General features: G+C 44.9%; 1 protein-coding gene and 2 long non-coding RNA genes across 5 annotated transcripts; all 3 read right to left on the bottom strand.

The window, feature by feature from the left end:
• Positions 1-6,564: 6,564 nt before the first annotated feature.
• On the bottom strand, positions 6,565-8,561 carry LOC139833005 (transcription initiation factor TFIID subunit 1-like). The gene is made up of 2 exons (XM_071823035.1): positions 7,835-8,561; positions 6,565-7,346 (listed from the first exon to the last, which is right to left on the bottom strand). The coding sequence occupies exons 1-2, from the start codon at positions 8,522-8,524 to the stop codon at positions 6,993-6,995; spliced, it is 1,044 nt and encodes a 347-aa protein (XP_071679136.1). The 5' UTR covers positions 8,525-8,561; the 3' UTR covers positions 6,565-6,992.
• A 5,231-nt stretch (positions 8,562-13,792) lies between these two features.
• Positions 13,793-16,389, bottom strand: LOC127317089 (uncharacterized). Of its 3 annotated transcripts, none has more exons than XR_011749445.1 (3): positions 15,884-16,389; positions 14,984-15,049; positions 13,793-14,171 (listed from the first exon to the last, which is right to left on the bottom strand). It is a non-coding gene; the product is annotated as an uncharacterized lncRNA (long non-coding RNA). The 3 variants fall into 3 exon arrangements; XR_011749444.1 differs by lacking the exon at positions 15,884-16,389 and adding an exon at positions 15,639-15,875 and having other exon boundaries at positions 14,984-15,055; XR_011749443.1 differs by lacking the exon at positions 15,884-16,389 and having other exon boundaries at positions 14,984-15,569.
• A 4,607-nt stretch (positions 16,390-20,996) lies between these two features.
• LOC139833006 (uncharacterized) lies at positions 20,997-22,103 on the bottom strand. The gene is made up of 3 exons (XR_011747972.1): positions 21,510-22,103; positions 21,256-21,426; positions 20,997-21,164 (listed from the first exon to the last, which is right to left on the bottom strand). It is a non-coding gene; the product is annotated as an uncharacterized lncRNA (long non-coding RNA).
• Positions 22,104-22,352: the final 249 nt, after the last annotated feature.

The following is a 22,352-nucleotide window of genomic DNA, read 5'->3' as shown; positions in this document are numbered from 1 at the left end:
ACACAAATCATGTTATAAGATAAAATTTATTTTCTTAGAAAAGAGCTGTGAAAGCTTTTTGTAAGGTAGGAAATTAAGAAAAGCTATATGAGTTGTCATTAGTTGATAGCATAACATTGATTTGCATAGCTCAACTTGTAGAACAGTGCACACTGGTAATTGGTGGTTTACTCCAGAAACTAACCATCAAGCAGATAACACCTCACAGGCTAACAACTATATATAATCTTGATTTTTCATCATAATCTTGAATCAACATGTAGCATAACCTTTTAAGACTAATCATCCATGCAGTCACTATAAAACCAACTTAGTTTTTCCACTAAAAAGCAAGTCACATTAATTTCCCTCATTTAAATAGATTCAAACACAATATAGCAATATATGATTGAAAATTACTGCAAACAGAATAACCACATTATAATAGCTATTGAGCAAGAAGCTACCAACCATCATCATGTTCCATGGAATCCGCATCATCATCTGAGGTTGCCCAATCATCATCCTTAGAATCATTTTTACTTGAAGAAGCCACGCCATTTAAAACAGTTAGAATAGCTTCAACATTAACAGTCTCATCTAGGCACTTGTCAAACGGGTGCTTTGGTGATACTGACCCTAGACAACAAGCAATTGATAAAAATATTCAGTTTTTGCACTAACAGTGGTCAGATATGATGAGATAAAAGTAACAGGGTATATGCCATCACCATCTATCATAATAGGGTGATACTATGTCTTGAGCTCAGGTATCTTCTGTCTCACTGGCTTGCTTGATTCAAACTCATACAGATTGTCCTCATCCCACTTCACACAATTAGAGCTGAATAAAAAAATATCAAATTAATCGAAGTAAATCAAGCAAGTTGAGGTCCAGCACACACTTCTGCAGTCAGTTCAGTCACTTTCTTTACCTCTGGATCATAGCTGAATTGCAGCAGCCAAGCATAAATTATGAATTGTACAACAGAAATCAAAGAAGAGACAGGGATGATATGGTATACCTTAGACAGGTTAGAGACGACGAGGTCGCCGGCAAGGAAACCCAACTCTAATAAAGGAATACTTTGTGTTGAGAGAGCTGTCACCAAACACGAAGCATGGCACCTTTATCCCTCATTTGTTTATTTGTGAAAACCCCTCCGCAAATCAATGTAGAAGGAGATCTGCAAGTCAATAAACCATATAACTTAGTGCAAGTGACATTTAAACCTTGTCTCTCTGTAATCATAAACAAATCTATCGTTGATGAAACCTATCAAGATTAAAATTGCAGGTGCTAAAAGAAATTCTCTTTCGCTAGTTGCGGCTACAGAATGGAATGAAAAGCATGCACTGACCTAAGCATACTTAATTTAGGCTTCACCTCAGTTATTCCATTATGCTTGCAGGAGATAACAAACATGCAATCTGCTTCCCCAAATCTGCAATAAAAACAATTATTGGTAATGTTGCAGATACAGTCTTTTAGTTAATTAAATCTACTAATTATCACGATGAGCCAAAAGCATGGAGCAAAAGCTTAGTAGTGTGATACAACAGACAATCCTCTTTCACAGAGGTAACCCGATGCAAATGTATCACTGATAATTATTATCAGTATGACCATGACTCGATGCTGGCATTATACTTAAAAGGAACTTGCATAGTTTTCTTATGGGAAAGCGAGCAGTAAAACTAAAAATAGAGAGTGACCAATCAAACAAAGATAATTACACATCCAAAGGCAATATTGTTAACAAAATTTGTATGAACAACTCAATCAGAACATGGAGGTTAAGAACACTTGGCAAGGAAACCAATCATCACCGTGGATCTATGAAGCAGCTTTAAAAACACTCCGCATTCAGAGGAAAAATACTAATGTTGGTGAATCATCCATAAAGTGAACTCTGCATATTTTTCGTTGAATGATGGATTGATTATATTCCAGTGAGCAGCAAGCCAACAATCAATGGAGCCAAATGAACGGTGGAGCACCAATATAGATCCATTTGGTTAAACCAAACATTAGCGTGTGAAAAATCTACCTCCTACAAACAATAGGAAACAATTAGAGAGGGAAATGCAAGGAAAAAAATAAGGTAGAGAGCTGGAGGAGGATGGGGCAGTGGGGCGGGCGGGATGACCATACGATGAGAACGACGACGAGTCAGCACGGAGGCCCGGCCTCCTCGGTGGAAGTCCCTGTGCCTGGATCGCTGCTGCAGAGGAGGACGACGTCCACGACCACGCTCCGGCCTCACCCGCACGACCACCATGGAGGACGCCTCCTATGACCACAAATCGGAGGTGGGCGCTCCTCCTCGCTTAGATCCGCCGCACGGCACTTGTGGAGGGCCTGGCGGCATCCTCTACGCGTGTGTGCACGGCAGCGGCGCCCCGGCGACGGGGGTTGCAGGTGGAGAAGGTGAGGCCGAGGGAAGGGGAGGAGAAGGGACGGGGGCGGCGGCTGCGGGGATTGAGAGCGGCTGGCTGCGCGTGGATTGGGGAGCGGAGCCTGTAGACCTCTACCGGCGGCGCGGCTTCCCGCGCGCTCGCGACGTGCCTCGCCGGCGGCCCTGCTCCCCGGCACTCAATGGCTCGTGGAGGTCGCCCGCGCCGCCATCCCTACGGGAACCGGTCGCGCCGCCCCTTAGCCGCACCGTCGGAGGCGCCTCGAGGCGGCGGCCGGCGACGACAACGGGGCAGGGGCAGGGTCGAGGGCGGGGCGGGGCCGCGAGGCAGCGGCGGCTGGAGGCGGCGGCGGGCGACAGGCGGGCGCGGGGCAGGTGCGGGAGGAGGCTAGGGTTTTTTTTGCCTGGGGGCTCGCTTTTATACCATGTCAGGATGAAATTCCGAAAATACCCCTGCGGGGTGGAGATCTCTGCCCGCCGCCAGTGCGCACCGATGGAGATCCCAGCCACGGTCGCTGACGTGCGGGGCCGGCAAAGGTGGGGCCCACATGGCAGCCGGAGGCGGGTAACAGTTGGCCGTTGCATGGGGTTAGCTAGTAGATTCTGAGCCAGGAATCAACGGCTGAGATTCGTTGCAAGGAAGATCCAACGACTCACGTGCAAGGATCGCTGTGAAGCCCCCATGGGGGGGCAGCTATTATACCTTTAGATGGCTTAGGAGTATCAGGAGGATAATCTTCAGATTTAATCTTATTGAATATTTTAATCTTGCCCACTTTTCCAGGGATGGACCCCCGATTTTGTGAACCAAATCCATCTCATTCAGCTCCACCTGGCTACCCCTTGTCGCCAGGTCTTCGCCGTCACGCATCCAAATCGAGCACCGCGGCAGCCAGATCGACCTCCAGGTTGGCCGTGTCGGCGTGAAGATCAGCTGATTCCACAGCACAGAGGTGCTAGGCGGCTGAGCCCTGCGGCGCCAGGCCCTAACCGGCGTCAAGTTGGACGGATTCTTTGTTTTCTCCAAGGACGTCGGGGATCTCACGGAGCTGTCGATCTGTGGCAGAATCCGAACCTGGGGAAGATGTTTTATTTCCGTGTGGGAAGAGGGAGTCGAGGGGGCCGTGGTAGGGTCGACGGATGAATTCGACCGTAACACGGTAGGTGGCGCGTAGCCGCGTAGGACTCAGCGCTCGGACCTCGGAGGGCTCCGTTTATGCGGTCATAGCAGGCGGTGTTTCGAATCGTTTTTCTACTTACCGGTGGCACGCCGTGTAATTTTAATAAAAATCAGTGGCAATAAAAAACGGACGAACAAGAAACGAAAAGATTGGGAACACGTGAGTTGTGTATGTAGCCTTGGCCTTGAGTTGAGCAAATAAAGATCGAGAAGAAGAAAACTGAATCCAGCTATACTAGCTAATACCTTGTGGTGTTGCATGGAATTGTGCGGCAGGTACACGATTGGTTTATGTGCTTAATTTTGCATGGTTTCGATGGGCGGCATGGAAACGACTTTGCATGTACTATTTGGCACGTACTAGATTAAGATGACCTGATATGAAGAGTTGGCAGCTAGGGATGCCGTGGATCTTTGCCGCCGCCACCGAGAGAAACTCTCCCGGCAACCCACGACGACGTAGTTCGACATTTGAAGCAAATTAGGACCACGGCCTGATCCGGGAACCGCGATGACTCGGACAACCCGAGTACTATTTCTTCTTTGCGGGTAATAAAACAGGTGATTTGAATCGTAGACTGTGACGTGAATGTTGGTGATTTGAACCGGTGGATGGAAAAAAGGCAAAGTAAATTAATCTTGGGTGCGCGTGCGCGAGAGAAATGTCAAGGGGAGAAAAAAAACGAGGTATAGTGCATGGCCACGCGCGTTCGCGTCTGAGAGATAAATGAAACAGCATATAGGTACATGCATGGAGATAGAGCGCCCCAAAATGAATTAAGCTCTGTGGCTCCATGTATTATTAATTGCACCGGTCTTGGCGGTGGATGTATTGCTGTTGTTAGGCCCGAGATACTGTAGCGGGACTTTTATTTCTTAGTTTTCTTTTCTTGTTTTTGGCTGTGTGCATCCGTAGTGCCATTAGGGTGGTGCGTTGTTGCAGAGGCTGGGTGTAATTGGTATCTTCTTGATATTAATATATTCCCTTTATCGAAAAAAATTATTAATTCCACCGGCAAGAGGAGCAAGTGGAATTGGGAGATTACTTTTTTTTGAGAAAAAAATTGGGAGATTACTTGCGTGCGTACCGGCCGCGCGCGCGCAGAGAGAAAGAATTAAACGTGATGAATTCCTTTTGGTATTGAGCAAATTAAGATAATAGGAAAAGGACTGAATCCACGTAGCTTGTGGAGTGCGGAGCTGATCGAGATTAGCCTAGTCGTAGCTAGCTAGCTTAGCTTAGGTTGTTGTGATAAAACAAAAGAAAAGAAAATAAGAGGACAAGTCTGGATTAATTGAATTGACCCACCCCGCATGCAATTAAGCAAGAAAAGAAAAGGAAAGGAGGGGGGCGGAAAAGAAACGAACCTGCTGGAGCCAGGCTGGCGTAGGCACGCGCGCACGTGAGGGAAGGGGGGCGGGGGCGTGCGTGTGCGTGTGCGTGTGCGATTCTCGTCTCGCTACCTTCGATCGATCGTGGTGCATAGTACTCCGTATTTGCCATGGTTTGGTGGTCCCCATCGAAACAAGGCGCGCCGAAGAAAACGTGCCCGGCCGGAACGTCGACCCGCACCCAGACCGTACCCGCGAACGCTCATCTATCGTGCTAGGAAGGGCCCGAGGAGGTGGTGCTGTCCAGTCCAGCTTCCCTTGTCCGTCGTACAGCACCGCGCACCCGATGACGGCGGCCGCCGTGAAGGCGAGGACGAGGATGAGGGAGACGGCGAATTTCTTGCGTGAGTAGGAGTAGTCGCTGATGGTGCCGCCGCGGCAGCACCGGCAGCAGCAGGCCACGAGCCCCGCCAAGGCGAAGGCGACGAACCAAACCGCTGCGGCCGCGAACGCCGGCGCCGCGCTGAAAGCCACCGACTGCACGTAGCGGCGAGAGCGTGAGCACAACGTACGGGGTGAAACCAAGCATGGTAGAAGCTAAGTGAGAGGAACTTGCCGCGATGTAGTGCCTGTCGCTGATGTTCCATCCGCCGCCGTAGTAGCGGAGCCCGTCCAGCGGGTCCTTCCGCCGCGTCCGCTCCGCCGCCAGAGGCGTCGACGCCGCAGCCGAGCTGACGTACAAGGACGTCTGCAAAACGACGATGAGGAGGATCACGACCAGGCAACGCCGGTGGTGAGAGGACCCGGCCATGGCTAGCTGCCTGCCTACGTCTGAAACTACTCGACGGTCAAGAGTACTACTCTTTCACTTGGGAGATTACTTGTGCACAGCAATGAGAAAGATAAGCTTGCGAAAGTGACTGCAACTCGGAACTGGTCATGGACTCATGGTAGGTTAGGTGGTGCGGTTAGCAGCTTGTAGCTATCCCAAATCGCAATGCAAGACACCCATGATTTGAACGCATGCATGGCATGGCATAGCAAAGAATGAGTCGGGTCTTCTTCTCTGGCCGACGGAAGCACCACACTGAATTTTGGGATTACAAAAACGTCGCCCGCTTCCCGGGTTTCGTCACTGCCAAACGGAACACGCTTTCAGTCTGATTGTGCTGTTCGTCCGGTCTGAATGTATGCGTCGTCAGTCCGACACTGCAGAAAAAACCAAAGACATTTTGTACTCCCTCCGGGGGAGTCTGTACTTATGGATTAGTAAACCTATATTTTCTCCCGGGTAAGGCAAATAAGTAGTAACGATAATCTCTAGCTATTGTGCACTGTTAATACGTCAAGATCCTGATCAAAAATGGATCACATCATCCTTTGCGACCAAGTACTACGAGAAACAGCATCAGGTGAGGAAAAACATTGTATAGAAGATGGTTTGGTTAATACCGTGTTACATCACCAAGGCATAGCCACAAGTCTCCATTGTACACATCATCTGGCACCTCAAAATAATGTTATATACACAAGCAGGTAAGCAACTTGTACATGATAATAACTCAATCCACAATTCCACACGCTTTGACTATGGACATTTTGTACAGTTGCCTCTCATTACACAGAAACATTCACCAAACAATGCCAGTTCAAACAGATCAAACATCAGTGACTACCCTTTGAATCGAATTGATACAAATAACATTAGCAACAGAGGAGCCCATAAGAATAGTTGTTTGACCTTTCTGCATCTATATCCATATGATTCAAAAAAGATCATCCGCGCACAGGATGTACAGCTACAACATCTGAATATTGACATTGTAATATTGCTACACTTTTTTACAGCAAGAGGCCCCATAGGTACAGCAGGCCCTGCCTAGACGACTAGCCTAAAGCTTGCTTGTGTACACTCCGACTCCAAACACCCGGAAGCAGCCACCAGGCAGAAGAAACAGTCGAGGACCAACCTAAAAAAGAATTTACAGGTGTGCTTTCCCCCCTTGCTCGCTAAAGATCAGCAGGTACAGCAATCTACGTCAGGATGATGATACGGCGCAAAGGTGCTGTATCTTGTTATTGTCCTACCCCTCGATCGCGCTTTCCGCATCATCGAGCAAGTCCGCGCTCTCCAAGAGAAGGCTGTCGCATATCTCCAGGAGCTGCTCAGCTAGCGGAGGGATGTGGGGGTGCCGCGAGTCATTGTACAAATGCGCGTTCAATCTGATCTGCGCCACGTCATGCCTGAACTCGTCCCTGTTTTTGTACTCCATCTTCCTCGCCTTGTCCCTTATCGTGCCAAGGTCCATCGGGCGCAGGATTACATCGTAGTAATCAGGAGCGATTTTCTTTGTCACTGGTTTGAGGAACAATAAGGATATAGAAGTTTGGTCCCTCAGGTGATCAACTATCTTTTCCAATATGTTGGAGAGCTCAACCTGCATTAGGATGCAAACAACCAACTCAGTTCAGATTCCTAGTCTTGCAAATAAACAAACATCGATTGGTTATGTCTGTTCTTTCAGACAGTAGCACAAATAGGTATCATAAAAAAACTAGTTGAAAAACTAAATGATAAAAAATATTCAAGAAAAATGATGGAACTGAAAAACTAAGAACAGAATAAAACAGATGGAATACATGATAAAAGTGATTTTTTCTACGGTCCTGTTCCTTCATCTCTTCACAGAAGCAATACTATTCTGTTGAGATGGCATAAATGACTGAGACTCTTTAGTTGAGAAAAAAAAAATTAGGGATAATTCTAGGAGGCAGAACAAAAAAACAGAGACAAAGCTGGATACCTGGCATTAATCAAATTTTTTGTTACAAGTAATTCTCATCGGAAGGGAATCAGCATAAACGGTTTAGGTAAACATTAATAAAACAACGCATACTTCCACCAAACATGAGCGAAAAGAAGTACCTCTCCTCCTCGGCGCCGCTTGGCCGATGGAGCATATTCTGCCATATCAGCTGGAGTACGTCTCTTTGCTGCTCGATTCCTTTCAGGTACCTTTCTGTCATTTCTATATGGCCGGTGATCCAGAACGTCGTCATCTCGAAATTCATGTTTTTTCTTTTTCTTGTTTTTCTTCTTTGCCTTCTGGAGCTCTTCCTCCCTGCTTGCTTCATACATCCTAGCTTCAATTAACCTCTGTTCCTGTCTCTCTCGCTGCTCTTGAAAAGCTCTCCAGGATTCATCATTTCCCATTACTTTGTTTTTTCTATTACCCTCCGAACCCAACCTACCAGAGGAATTCATCTGGCTGGGCTCTCCAGCAAACCAATGATCTTCCTCTCGGTTAGCCTTCTCTAAGGTTGATAACTCAGCAATTTTCCTTATCTTTCTGGGCTCCTGGCCACTCCTAATGTCAATAGCTCTTTGCTGGTCTACATGCCCCTTAGGCTGCTTGATAATGACCTTCTTACGAGGTGCATCCTTCTCTGCTTCAGCAGGAGGACGTATTACAACTGATGGCTTAGGAGTATCAGGAGGATAATCTTCAGATTTAATCTTATTGAATATTTTAATCTTGCCCACTTTTCCAGTAGATTTCAAATCTGTAGCATCCATTGTACGTTTATCAGAAACCGAAGAACCTGCGACTGACATGCTCCTCTCCAAGAACTTGTCAGGTGGCCCACATCTGCGACCGTTCAAGAACTCGTCTGTCTCGTACAGACGTACAAGCCATGTCTAGTCTTTCTCTGCGAGACCAGACAAAGTAAGGAGCGAGTGGAGAATTTACGTTTCAGAATCGGAATGAAAGAATGTTTTCAGGTGAAGGGGACTGGGAAAGGAGGCGGCATAGCACTTTACTGGACGGAGGACGTTATTGTTGATCTCCTTTCCTTTAGTAACCATCATATTGATGTCCATATTAGTGGTGGCCCCTATGATCATATGTGGAGAGGGACTTTTATTTATGGAGAGCCGAAGGCTAGTGATCGCCATCATATGTGGACAAAGCTGCGGCAAATAAAGGATCGCTCCGACAAACCTTGGCTTATGTTGGGTGATTTTAATGAAGCAATGTGGCAGGAGGAGCATTTCTCCCAAACAACACGATCGGAGAGGCTTATGATGGACTTTAGGGAGGTTTTATCACACTGTGATCTTCATGACATTGGCTTCATTGGTACGCCTTGGACTTTCGACAATAAGCAGCGTGGGGAACGTAATGTAAAAGTCCGGCTAGACCGAGCTGTGGCCTCACCGGCGTGGTCCTCCCTATTCCCGGAACACCGGCTTCGACACCTAACGTCCTCCCGGTCAGACCATTGCCCGATCCTTCTCGCCGTTGATGCTTCCACCAATTGTCTGCCGAGTATTCCATGTCGGAGATATGAAGTAGTCTGGGAACGGGAGCCATCTCTTTCCGCTGCGGTCGAGGAAGCGTGGTCTCGGAGAATACCGGGACAGGATCTGGGTGATGTGGCTGCCGCTCTTCGCTCTGTCATGGACAATCTACATAGGTGGAAACGAACTCATTTTAAGTCTGTACCTAAGGAAATTCAGAAGAAGCGTGAGGAGTTGGAGCGTGTTCGCCAACTAACAGATGATGCTAGTGTTGCTGCACGTATTGGATTAGAGAAAGAGATGGATGAACTCCTTTATAGGGAGGAAATTATGTGGATGCAGCGTTCCAGAGTTGCATGGTTACGTGAGGGAGACCGAAACACAAAGTACTTTCACAGGCGGGCCTCATGGCGCAGAAGGAAGAATAGAGTTAGACGCCTGAAGCGGGAAGATGGCACATGGACCTCGGATGAGGTCGAGATGGGTAACCTTGCCACGGGGTTTTTCCAGTCTTTATACTCGCAGGAGGAAAACATCAACCCAAGTATCATCACTGACTGTATGCAGACGTGCGTGGACGATGATATGAACATCAAGCTCTGTGCTCCGTTTACTGAAAAGGAAATCAGCGATGCCCTTTTCCAAATAGGGCCTCTAAAAGCCCCAGGACCTGACGGTTTTCCGGCCCGCTTTTTGCAGAGGAATTGGGACCTTCTCAAGGATGAGGTTGTACTAGCGGTTCAATGCTTCTTTGCAACTGGAACTATGCCCGAAGGAGTAAATGATACTGTTATTGTTCTAATTCCGAAGAAAAATGACCCGGAGGCCCTAAGAGATTTTAGACCTATTAGTCTGTGCAACGTCATTTTCAAGGTAGTTTCGAAGTGTCTTGTTAACCGGCTTAGGCCACTACTCCAAGATATTATCTCGCCAACTCAGAGTGCTTTTATCCCTGGGCGCCTTATTACGGACAATGCATTAATGGCGTTTGAGTGCATCCACTCTATACAGACGGGTTCGGCAGCCCGTAGGAATTTCTGTGCGTACAAATTGGATATGGCCAAAGCGTATGATCGCGTGGACTGGAGGTTTTTGGAAGGGGTTTTAGCGAAATTGGGCTTTCATAGTCAATGGATACGGTGGGTAATGGAGTGTGTTACCACCGTGCGATACACTATTCGCTTTAACGGACATATGTTGGACTCCTTCACCCCAACTCGTGGTATACGTCAAGGTGATCCTCTTTCACCGTACCTTTTCCTATTTGTTGCTGATGGTTTATCCTGTCTCATTCGGAAGGAGATTGAGAGCAATTCTCTTCGGGAGTTGCATATTTGTCGGAGGGCACCCGGAATATCCCACCTGTTATTTGCGGATGACAGTCTCCTCTTCTTTGAGGGTTCTGTAGAACAAGCTACAGTGATCAAATCCATATTGGACCGTTATGAGCAAGGTACTGGCCAACTTGTAAGCTTGGGGAAGTGTTCGATTATGTTTGGCGATCAATGTACAGCGGCAGTACAAGCTGAACTAAAGAATATCTTGCAATATGATACTAATTGTTTTGAGGAAAAGTACTTGGGCCTACCGGTACCTGAAGGAAGACTGAAGAAGGGAAAGTTTGTCTCAACAAAAGGAAAATTTGCCAAACACGCGAGCGATTGGTCTGAGAAATATATGTCCTCGGGGGCAAAAGAAATTTTAATCAAGGCTATACTTCAGTCTATCTCGACATATGCTATGGGTGTATTCAAATTCCCATTGGGACTCGTCGATGATCTTGAGCAAATCATACGCAACTTCTGGTGGGGAGATGAACAGAATAAAAAGAAGCTACATTGGCTAGCTTGGGATAAAATCACACGTCCTAAAGCGAAGGGAGGCACAGGATTCCGAGATCTACGTGTCTTTAACCAGGCCCTTCTGGCACGTCAAGCCTGGCGACTTTTACAATTTCCTGATAGTTTGTGTGCTCGACTCCTGAAAGCTCGCTACTATCCTTCGGGCCATCTTATTGACACAGCTTTTATCCAGAATCAGTCTCAGACGTGGCAGGGTATAGTTCATGGTCTGGATTTACTGAAAAGAGGAATTATATGGAGGATTGGTACAGGCTATAATGTGAAGATCTTTCGTGACAATTGGCTTCCTAGACCCGGTGCTCTGAAAGTTGATGGAAGGAGAGGACATTCGCGGAAGAAGTGGGTAGCTGATCTTATTGATCATGAATCCAGAACGTGGAATGAAGCTATTGTTCGTGATTGTGTGTGGCCCCATGATGCAAATACCATCTTAAATATTAAATTGCCATCTCGTGCAACGGAGGATTTTATTGCCTGGAGTGGCGAAAGTAACGGAGCTTTTAGCGTCCGTTCAGCGTATAGAATCGGCATGCAAGAGTCGTGGCAGCGACTGAATCAGGGCCAATCTAGTTCAGAACCAGACGGCGATCGGAGGATTTGGGGTCTCGTGTGGAAGGCAAAGGTCCCACAGAAGATGCGTGTCTTTGCTTGGCGGACTGCGACAGACTCTCTAGGTGTACTCACGGGACTTCACCGTAGAATAAGTTCGGTTAGCCCAATCTGCTCTATATGTGGGCAAGAGGAGGAGGATGCACACCATGCCCTTGTCCGCTGTACCCTGGCGCGTGCTTTGCGAGATGAGCTGCGTGCACACCGGTCCCTCCTACAGAATCTATTTTCATGAACAATTGCAAGGACTGGTTTTTTCAGCTTCTAGGCTCGACCACTTTCGAGGTACAAGCGAAGATTATTTATTTGTTATGGAGATCCTGGCATCACCGCAACAATGTAGTCCATGGTGACGGGAAGGCTTCGATTTCGTCCTCGGTTCAATTCTTGGTGAACTATCAACAATCCTATGCGGCAGTGACTAATGGGAACAATACCACCTTGGATGTATGCTCCTCTTGGACTCCTCCGGGCGACGGCAAAATAAAGGCCAATGTTGATGCTGGTTGGGACTCGGTGTCGAAGCATGCTGGACTTGGGATCATCATTCGTGATCAGCTGGGGCAAGTGATATTAACGGAATGGAAATTTATTCCTTTTTGCAATAGCGCTGAGGAAGCGGAAGTGCTGGCTTGTCTTGAAGGAATTCGGCATTTGATCAATCTACAGAGGTGGCCAGCGATCTTGGAGTCTGATTGTCTCCGTCTTGTGATGTCGATATCGTCTGAGTCCGTGGAACAATCTCCAAGCTGGGCACTAATTCTAGAGGCACGGGAACTTCTGAAGATCTTTCGAGACATCGTCGTCTCAAAGGTGGACCGTGTGTGCAATGGCGTTGCTCATGTCTTGGCGCAAGTAGGAAAATCAGGTGTTAGTGCTATTTTATGTGACTCTGTTCCCGACTGCGTTCGGGACCTGGTTTTTCTAGATTGTAAGAACACTCTGTAATCTTTGGGCAGCAGGTTTCTTTCGCACTCTTTTCCTTACCAGGGTACCTGAGGGGACTGGAAGGTTTTTAATGAGGCGGCCTGTTGCATCTTATAATATATGTGTTCTTATGTCAAAAAGATTTTGGGTCGCATCTTGTCTGCTGTCTTTTGTATTGGTAAACGGATAATAAAACACTATGTTAGGTATCCATCTAAATCAATGATATGTAGCCTACATTATAGATATGTCTTGCAATACACACTGATGAATTAGTAAACAAAATACTCTGACATACATATGCTTCGGTCTTTGTCGAGGCTTTTCAGAGGTTCCACGGCACGAGGTGCAGCCCACATGGCCACATGTAGGTAGCTAATTATAGCAACAACTTGTCTAGATGATTCGAGGTAAAGACGAGCAAATTTTTTTGAGTAATCGAGGAAAGAAAAATAGTGCGAGTTGTTCGTGGCGGTCAGCTACGGGTCACCAGGCAACATCATCTCTACTCGATCGTTCATGGACGCCGGTGCCGCCACTGCGACGGTGCCAAAATCAGATTCTCTGCAGCTACCTCGCGATGCATTTTGCAGGCGAGGCCGGTATCCGAGCTGGGGCGAAGCAGCTCTTCAGCAGGAAGATAGGGAAGCACGGAACTACGTCCCCTTGAGGTTGAGCAAGAGCAATGATTCTATTTGTTGGATCGCTTGCAAAGATTTGGTGAAAATTGTTGTGCTGAAAAAATCAAAGTGATAAAGTCAGAGGGTTCTCCCTTTGACACAACCAGCTATAACACTTCGAAACTTGCAGTCAGTTTGCTCATTCAGGTCAAATTGTTCATTGCTATCATAACAGGTCAAATTGGTAGTTTGAAAACCCGGACCACAACCGTCAGAAACTATTTCATTCAGCTGAGCTGTACCGTAGGCATGTCATCACATATAGTTTCAGTAGCAACGGAAAGTAGCATAAAAACAGGAAGCAAAAAAGCTATCTTTTTATACGTCTGTCCATCCTAAACAAGCAAGACAATACATATCACACATTAGACATTCCGAGCCAAATTAGACAATACTCACTGAAGACAACAAGAGAGGTAGATTAAAGACAATACAGCCACCAAAAACCTGAACATAAGATATACAGAAAGACAACAAACAATTAGAAACGGACATCATACATCTAGATTCAAAGTATACACTTATTATTAATTTATGCCTTCATTGGTGATGCGAATACTGATGAAAGAAACACAAGAATTTGTGAAATCTCATCGCTCCTGACCTATTATTAAAGGATGCCTTCATTGGTGATGCGAATACTGATGAATGAAACACAAGTATTAAAGTCCAGTATATATAGATTGAACTTCTTCAACTTGTACCACTCAGAATTGCCGAATGTATAGATAGACCTATTGTTGACCACAATATGCAGGTACTTGCACTGAAGAAAAATCGGCGATCAAACCCCACTGAAACCAACCTCCAGTTCAGCCTATTGTTGTTCTTTGTCCACGGCTCGTTCGATAAAGAAGACCTGATATTGATTCCCTCAGCTACCTAAAAAGATAGGCAATGGCCACTGAACATTATTTCAGCTATAATTATAAGAAAGAAAGAAATATATTGTAACTATTGCATGACTTTGTTTTAATCTGTTTTTAGGTGGATACATGATCAAACTTCAAACCACTGATCTTTGCATGTTATTTCCCGCAGCCATATAATAGAAAAGAAACGCAGGAAGCAATACTAAAGAAGAACCATGAGCTAAGCAACTACGTAAACACTACAGAACAGTATACATGTTTCCAAATTGGATTCATATAACTGGGCAATCATCCAATAAGATTGGAAATTAGCTTTTCTGACCAAGTAGTACCTTAGGCCACCAGCTAAACAGATGAACTACACTACAAACTAAATGACTTCTCAGATTAGTTTCTTGCAACAAAGAATTGGGGCAAGCACGAGGTAGTTGACCCCCTTTACACAAACAACCCAGTAGGTCAGTGTGCAAACAGGAAACATTTGATTTATATGCACAAAATAACCAATTATGACGCACTTGCCCTTCTATGAAGCTCAGTGATATGACAGAGAGAGCATTTACCTAATAAAAGATGAAAACTTGCACCTAAATCAAATATCTCATCACCACTGCCTAACATAACCTTTAGATTATACAGAAGTAATGCACGTGAGTGTTCATCCGTCCTTATTATTATATGAAAGATATAGTTCATAAGAAAAATAGAAAGCAACTTGTGATAGCAAGTAAATGGTTATACGAAAAAGGAGTACAAATTCTTAGAAAACAAGTGTGTGCCGCAATACGAAAGAGGTAGACATTTGTGGTGAAGGAAATTTACCTTTTCAGTTTTTTTGCATGCTCAATGTGATTCCCCCAGTTGCTTTTGTTCTCTGAGAATCCGTACCTATCACTTGAATTGGTAATGCAGAAAGTTAACATCAGCAGGAAGAAGGTATCATTCTGAAGATTTTATCGCTAATCTAATATACTATAAATCTGTTCACCATGGATTATTCAATTGAGATATAGAAATTTGTCTCCAATCTACATAATTTTTTTTTTCTAATCACATGAATTCTTGAATCAATAGGCATGCCACCATTGTGTAAGCACCACCAAATGACAAGCCAAGTTAAATACATTGTATATAAGAAAATAAGAATTCCGGATATCAACCTGTTGTTGCCATGTGAGTTATGAAGAAACGGCAAGCATGATGTAAGGGTATGAATGCATCATAACACCTTAAATGGTGCTACTACGAAGAAAATCCAGGAAACTCGTAAAAAACTACAGTACCATTCAGAAAATAGAGTAGAAAACAAAAGCCTCATTTTGAAATAAAAGAAGTCAGTATAGATGTACGGTTTGTAAACAAAATGATTACTTTATTTCTCTGGATTATTTGATTTTTTTGTAGGTAGTAGAACAAATGCAACAGCAGGAAAAATCAAATATTTGAGCTTGCATAGTTTTTTAAGGAAGAGGTATACTGCTTTACTGAAGATGGTCATAGCAGCTTTCTTTTTCAAATTTAGACTTTGCGCTGCTTTCCTAACTGTCTCTCGTATCCATCAACGGATACAATTTCTTCATTTACAATCTGCGATGTACTAAACAGGGTAAGAACACCACTTACACGGAATAGGCCATCAACTTTGCTAAACTAATGCATATCTGGAATACAACTTAAATTATGCAGAGTATGTTAAATGAAAAGCACCATAAAATGTACCACCTCTGCAAATAACTGGCTTCATATGTCAGCATGGGCAGCATCGACAACTACTTGAGGAATGCAAAGACGCACTTGGAATACCACAAAAGCTTTTGTTTCATCCTTGCTCCATTGTCCGTCAGCTACAAACTACTGAAAGCTGCTGTCTTAAACACAATAGCTAATAAGGACCTATGCTGTAAATATAATGGTGCAATAAAAAGTAAGTGTCTACTTCATTCCTCTGGCTAGCAAGTTCAGCATCCCGCTACCCACTGCGCTAATATCCACTCGTAAAATAGCATAAGTAATAGTCATAACAACAGGACACAGTACATGCCAAAAGAAAAGATACATCAAGAATGCCTAATAATTCAAGTGTTATTGCCTAATCATAAACAAAGGAGCATATATTATGGAAAGTGGAATTAGGCCATCTAATAATTTTTAAAGGAAACGGCATGGAGTGGGATCCGCTAATCTTTTTAAGGGTAATAGCCTGAACTAATATTTTAAGCATAGTGCCCTGAGCTTGAACGGGCATCTGCTACTTCCACAGGCAGAGGAGGACAAAATTCCAGCTCATGTGGATCCCCACCGGCCGCTCCTCCTCGCGGCGGCACATCCAAACATAAAAAAGGCATTCAAGCACATGGATATTGGATATGAGCAATAAGACCAGATTGGATAAAAGTACCCAAAGTACAATGAAGTTGCATGAAATATGTACGTTTTCAATGGTTATGTATGGATGGATGTCGAACCATATGATCCAGAAATACTATAACCAGCAAGAAAAATCATTAGACCGGGGCACCTGAACCAAAATACATTGGAGACCAAACAATAAGAAGTTCCATCTTCTTCCTCCAAAATACACCTGGAAAAGTTGTCCAAGAATAAAATCAGATGGAAATGAACAATAAACAATGTACCTAAATGGAAAAGAAATTGTTTCGTGGTAGAGAGCGAAACCCGGATAGAATTTCCAGCAAAACCAAGATAGAATTCAGTGTGTAGCATCACCTTATTTCTTGTCCATCTCTGCCAGCAATCGCACATAACAAGCATATCCAATAGTTGGTGACCATGATACTCTACATCGAGTCCAACCTAGGGAATAAAGATATAGATTCAAGGAAAAGGTAGAAACTCAAGGATCCAAACCATTGTGATCTCTATAGCTTGGAGGTCATGTAAAATGCTCAGCCTGCTAGCTTATGGTTCAGTTCATGTCCTTTTTTAGCAGTTATATAAACACACAAATCATGTTATAAGATAAAATTTATTTTCTTAGAAAAGAGCTGTGAAAGCTTTTTGTAAGGTAGGAAATTAAGAAAAGCTATATGAGTTGTCATTAGTTGATAGCATAACATTGATTTGCATAGCTCAACTTGTAGAACAGTGCACACTGGTAATTGGTGGTTTACTCCAGAAACTAACCATCAAGCAGATAACACCTCACAGGCTAACAACTATATATAATCTTGATTTTTCATCATAATCTTGAATCAACATGTAGCATAACCTTTTAAGACTAATCATCCATGCAGTCACTATAAAACCAACTTAGTTTTTCCACTAAAAAGCAAGTCACATTAATTTCCCTCATTTAAATAGATTCAAACACAATATAGCAATATATGATTGAAAATTACTGCAAACAGAATAACCACATTATAATAGCTATTGAGCAAGAAGCTACCAACCATCATCATGTTCCATGGAATCCGCATCATCATCTGAGGTTGCCCAATCATCATCCTTAGAATCATTTTTACTTGAAGAAGCCACGCCATTTAAAACAGTTAGAATAGCTTCAACATTAACAGTCTCATCTAGGCACTTGTCAAACGGGTGCTTTGGTGATACTGACCCTAGACAACAAGCAATTGATAAAAATATTCAGTTTTTGCACTAACAGTGGTCAGATATGATGAGATAAAAGTAACAGGGTATATGCCATCACCATCTATCATAATAGGGTGATACTATGTCTTGGGCTCAGGTATCTTCTCGTCTCACTGGCTTGCTTGATTCAAACTCATACAGATTGTCCTCATCCCACTTCACACAATTAGAGCTGAATAAAAAAATATCAAATTAATCGAAGTAAATCAAGCAAGTTGAGGTCCAGCACACACTTCTGCAGTCAGTTCAGTCACTTTCTTTACCTCTGGATCATAGCTGAATTGCAGCAGCCAAGCATAAATTATGAATTGTACAACAGAAATCAAAGAAGAGACAGGGATGATATGGTATACCTTAGACAGGTTAGAGACGACGAGGTCGCCGGCAAGGAAACCCAACTCTAATAAAGGAATACTTTGTGTTGAGAGAGCTGTCACCAAACACGAAGCATGGCACCTTTATCCCTCATTTGTTTATTTGTGAAAACCCCTCCGCAAATCAATGTAGAAGGAGATCTGCAAGTCAATAAACCATATAACTTAGTGCAAGTGACATTTAAACCTTGTCTCTCTGTAATCATAAACAAATCTATCGTTGATGAAACCTATCAAGATTAAAATTGCAGGTGCTAAAAGAAATTCTCTTTCGCTAGTTGCGGCTACAGAATGGAATGAAAAGCATGCACTGACCTAAGCATACTTAATTTAGGCTTCACCTCAGTTATTCCATTATGCTTGCAGGAGATAACAAACATGCAATCTGCTTCCCCAAATCTGCAATAAAAACAATTATTGGTAATGTTGCAGATACAGTCTTTTAGTTAATTAAATCTACTAATTATCACGATGAGCCAAAAGCATGGAGCAAAAGCTTAGTAGTGTGATACAACAGACAATCCTCTTTCACAGAGGTAACCCGATGCAAATGTATCACTGATAATTATTATCAGTATGACCATGACTCGATGCTGGCATTATACTTAAAAGGAACTTGCATAGTTTTCTTATGGGAAAGCGAGCAGTAAAACTAAAAATAGAGAGTGACCAATCAAACAAAGATAATTACACATCCAAAGGCAATATTGTTAACAAAATTTGTATGAACAACTCAATCAGAACATGGAGGTTAAGAACACTTGGCAAGGAAACCAATCATCACCGTGGATCTATGAAGCAGCTTTAAAAACACTCCGCATTCAGAGGAAAAATACTAATGTTGGTGAATCATCCATAAAGTGAACTCTGCATATTTTTCGTTGAATGATGGATTGATTATATTCCAGTGAGCAGCAAGCCAACAATCAATGGAGCCAAATGAACGGTGGAGCACCAATATAGATCCATTTGGTTAAACCAAACATTAGCGTGTGAAAAATCTACCTCCTACAAACAATAGGAAACAATTAGAGAGAGAAATGCAAGGAAAAAAATAAGGTAGAGAGCTGGAGGAGGATGGGGCAGTGGGGAGGGCGGGATGACCATACGATGAGAACGACGACGAGTCAGCACGGAGGCCCGGCCTCCTCGGTGGAAGTCCCTGTGCCTGGATCGCTGCTGCAGAGGAGGACGACGTCCACGACCACGCTCCGGCCTCACCCGCACGACCACCATGGAGGACGCCTCCTATGACCACAAATCGGAGGTGGGCGCTCCTCCTCGCTTAGATCCGCCGCACGGCACTTGTGGAGGGCCTGGCGGCATCCTCTACGCGTGTGTGCACGGCAGCGGCGCCCCGGCGACGGGGGTTGCAGGTGGAGAAGGTGAGGCCGAGGGAAGGGGAGGAGAAGGGACGGGGGCGGCGGCTGCGGGGATTGGAGAGCGGCTGGCTGCGCGTGGATTGGGGAGCGGAGCCTGTAGACCTCTACCGGCGGCGCGGCTTCCCGCGCGCTCGCGACGTGCCTCGCCGGCGGCCCTGCTCCCCGGCACTCAATGGCCTGTGGAGGTCGCCCGCGCCGCCATCCCTACGGGAACCGGTCGCGCCGCCCCTTAGCCGCACCGTCGGAGGCGCCTCGAGGCGGCGGCCGGCGACGACAACGGGGCAGGGGCAGGGTCGAGGCGGGCGGGGCCGCGAGGCAGCGGGCCGGAGGCGGCGGCGGCGATGGGCGGGCGCGGGGCAGGTGCGGGAGGAGGCTAGGGTTTTTTTTGCCTGGGGGCTCGCTTTTATACCATGTCAGGATGAAATTCCGAAAATACCCCTGCGGGGTGGAGATCTCTGCCCGCCGCCAGTGCGCACCGATGGAGATCCCAGCCACGGTCGCTGACGTGCGGGGCCGGCAAAGGTGGGGCCCACATGGCAGCCGGAGGCGGGTAACAGTTGGCCGTTGCATGGGGTTAGCTAGTAGATTCTGAGCCAGGAATCAACGGCTGAGATTCGTTGCAAGGAAGATCCAACGACTCACGTGCAAGGATCGCTGTGAAGCCCCCATGGGGGGGCAGCTATTATACCTTTAGATGGCTTAGGAGTATCAGGAGGATAATCTTCAGATTTAATCTTATTGAATATTTTAATCTTGCCCACTTTTCCAGGGATGGACCCCCGATTTTGTGAACCAAATCCATCTCATTCAGCTCCACCTGGCTACCCCTTGTCGCCAGGTCTTCGCCGTCACGCATCCAAATCGAGCACCGCGGCAGCCAGATCGACCTCCAGGTTGGCCGTGTCGGCGTGAAGATCACCGATTCCACAAAGACAGAGGTGCTAGGCGGCTGAGCCCTGCGGCGCCAGGCCCTAACCGGCGTCAAGTTGGACGGATTCTTTGTTTTCTCCAAGGACGTCGGGGATCTCACGGAGCTGTCGATCTGTGGCAGAATCCGAACCTGGGGAAGATGTTTTATTTCCGTGTGGGAAGAGGGAGTCGAGGGGGCCGTGGTAGGGTCGACGGATGAATTCGACCGTAACACGGTAGGTGGCGCGTAGCCGCGTAGGACTCAGCGCTCGGACCTCGGAGGGCTCCGTTTATGCGGTCATAGCAGGCGGTGTTTCGAATCGTTTTTCTACTTACCGGTGGCACGCCGTGTAATTTTAATAAAAATCAGTGGCAATAAAAAACGGACGAACAAGAAACCTTATTTTCTTTATTATTAGGTATATATATATATATATATATATATATATATATATATATATATATATATATATATATATATATATATATATATATATATATATATATATATATATATATATATATATATATATATATATATATATACATGGAGCTCACGATCGACAGACAAGCGGTACTAACGACCGTCTATTTGGAGGTAGAGCATCTTCTTGGACTAAACAAGCCTTTGTTGTTTAATACTTCTCTAACCAAAAGTCCCGCCAGTTCCCCGGCGATTCCTAGTAGGTGTTCCTTTGGTTGGAGTATGTCTCGCATGTAGTCGACCTATATACGAAAATGAGATGAGTATGACTATATCAATCTTGATAACGAAATATTGATGATAATAAATGAAGTTCTGAATGTTATTGCTTACTTTAAATTTATTTTTGTTCTGCTTCTAAGTGGTTAACATGCGAATGGACTCGCAAACGTAGTATCCACATAGATTCGTCCCTTGTGGCTGCTGGGGCACGGTACAGGAGTAAATGTTAGCTTCTCTGCCCAGGTAATCTCCTTATGATGATTCTTCAAAGCTTTCCAAGTCCTGCCAGGCAAAAGAATGATTGAATGAGTGGATAATTAATTGATATCTCACGAAAGATAAAGCGCGGCGATGAAGGAAATTACACTTGGAGCAACTTCTGCAAGTCATGGAACCCGTCCACGCCTCTACTCAGTGGGTCTCTTACTTCAACTATTCCCTTATCAGGTTGAATGTCTAGTAGAATCCAGTGGAAGCTGCACATGTTATGCATATACGTCAGGAATTACACTTAACATCGAGTAAAAAAAATTGAATGTGCATAAAAGATCATTAAGACTCTCACTCGTAGTTGTAAGGAAACAATATTGAATCACTCACGTAAATTGGCATAATTTTCTTAGTTACCTACAGAGAATTTTGCCCAGATTCGTGACAGCAAAGAAATCTGTTTCTGCGCAGTAATCCAAATCTAGTATGAACCTTACTATTCCTTCATCTCTTCACAGAAGCAATACTATTCTGTTGAGACCACATAAATGACTGAGACTCTTTAGTTGAGAAAAAAAAGCTAGGGATAATTCTAGGAGACAGAACATAAAAACGGAGACAAAGCTGGATACCTGGCATTATCAAAGTTTTGGTTACAAGTAATTCTCATCGGAGAAGGGAATCAGCATAAACGGTTTAGGTAAACATTAATAAAACAACGCATACTTCCACCAAACATGAGCGAAAAGAAGTACCTCTCCTCCTCGGCGCCGCTTGGCCGATGGAGCATATTCTGTCATATCAGCTGGAGTACGTCTCTTTGCTGCTCGATTCCTTTCAGGTACCTTTCTGTCATTTCTATACGGCCGGTGATCCAGAACGTCGTCATCTCGAAATTCATGTTTTTTCTTTTTCTTGTTTTTCTTCTTTGCCTTCTGGAGCTCTTCCTCCCTGCTTGCTTCATACATCCTAGCTTCAATTAACCTCTGTTCCTGTCT

Source organism: Lolium perenne, chromosome 7 (assembly GCF_019359855.2).
Source record: "Lolium perenne isolate Kyuss_39 chromosome 7, Kyuss_2.0, whole genome shotgun sequence".
NCBI lineage: Eukaryota > Viridiplantae > Streptophyta > Magnoliopsida > Poales > Poaceae > Lolium > Lolium perenne.
This window is presented reverse-complemented; position numbering and strand designations above follow the sequence as displayed.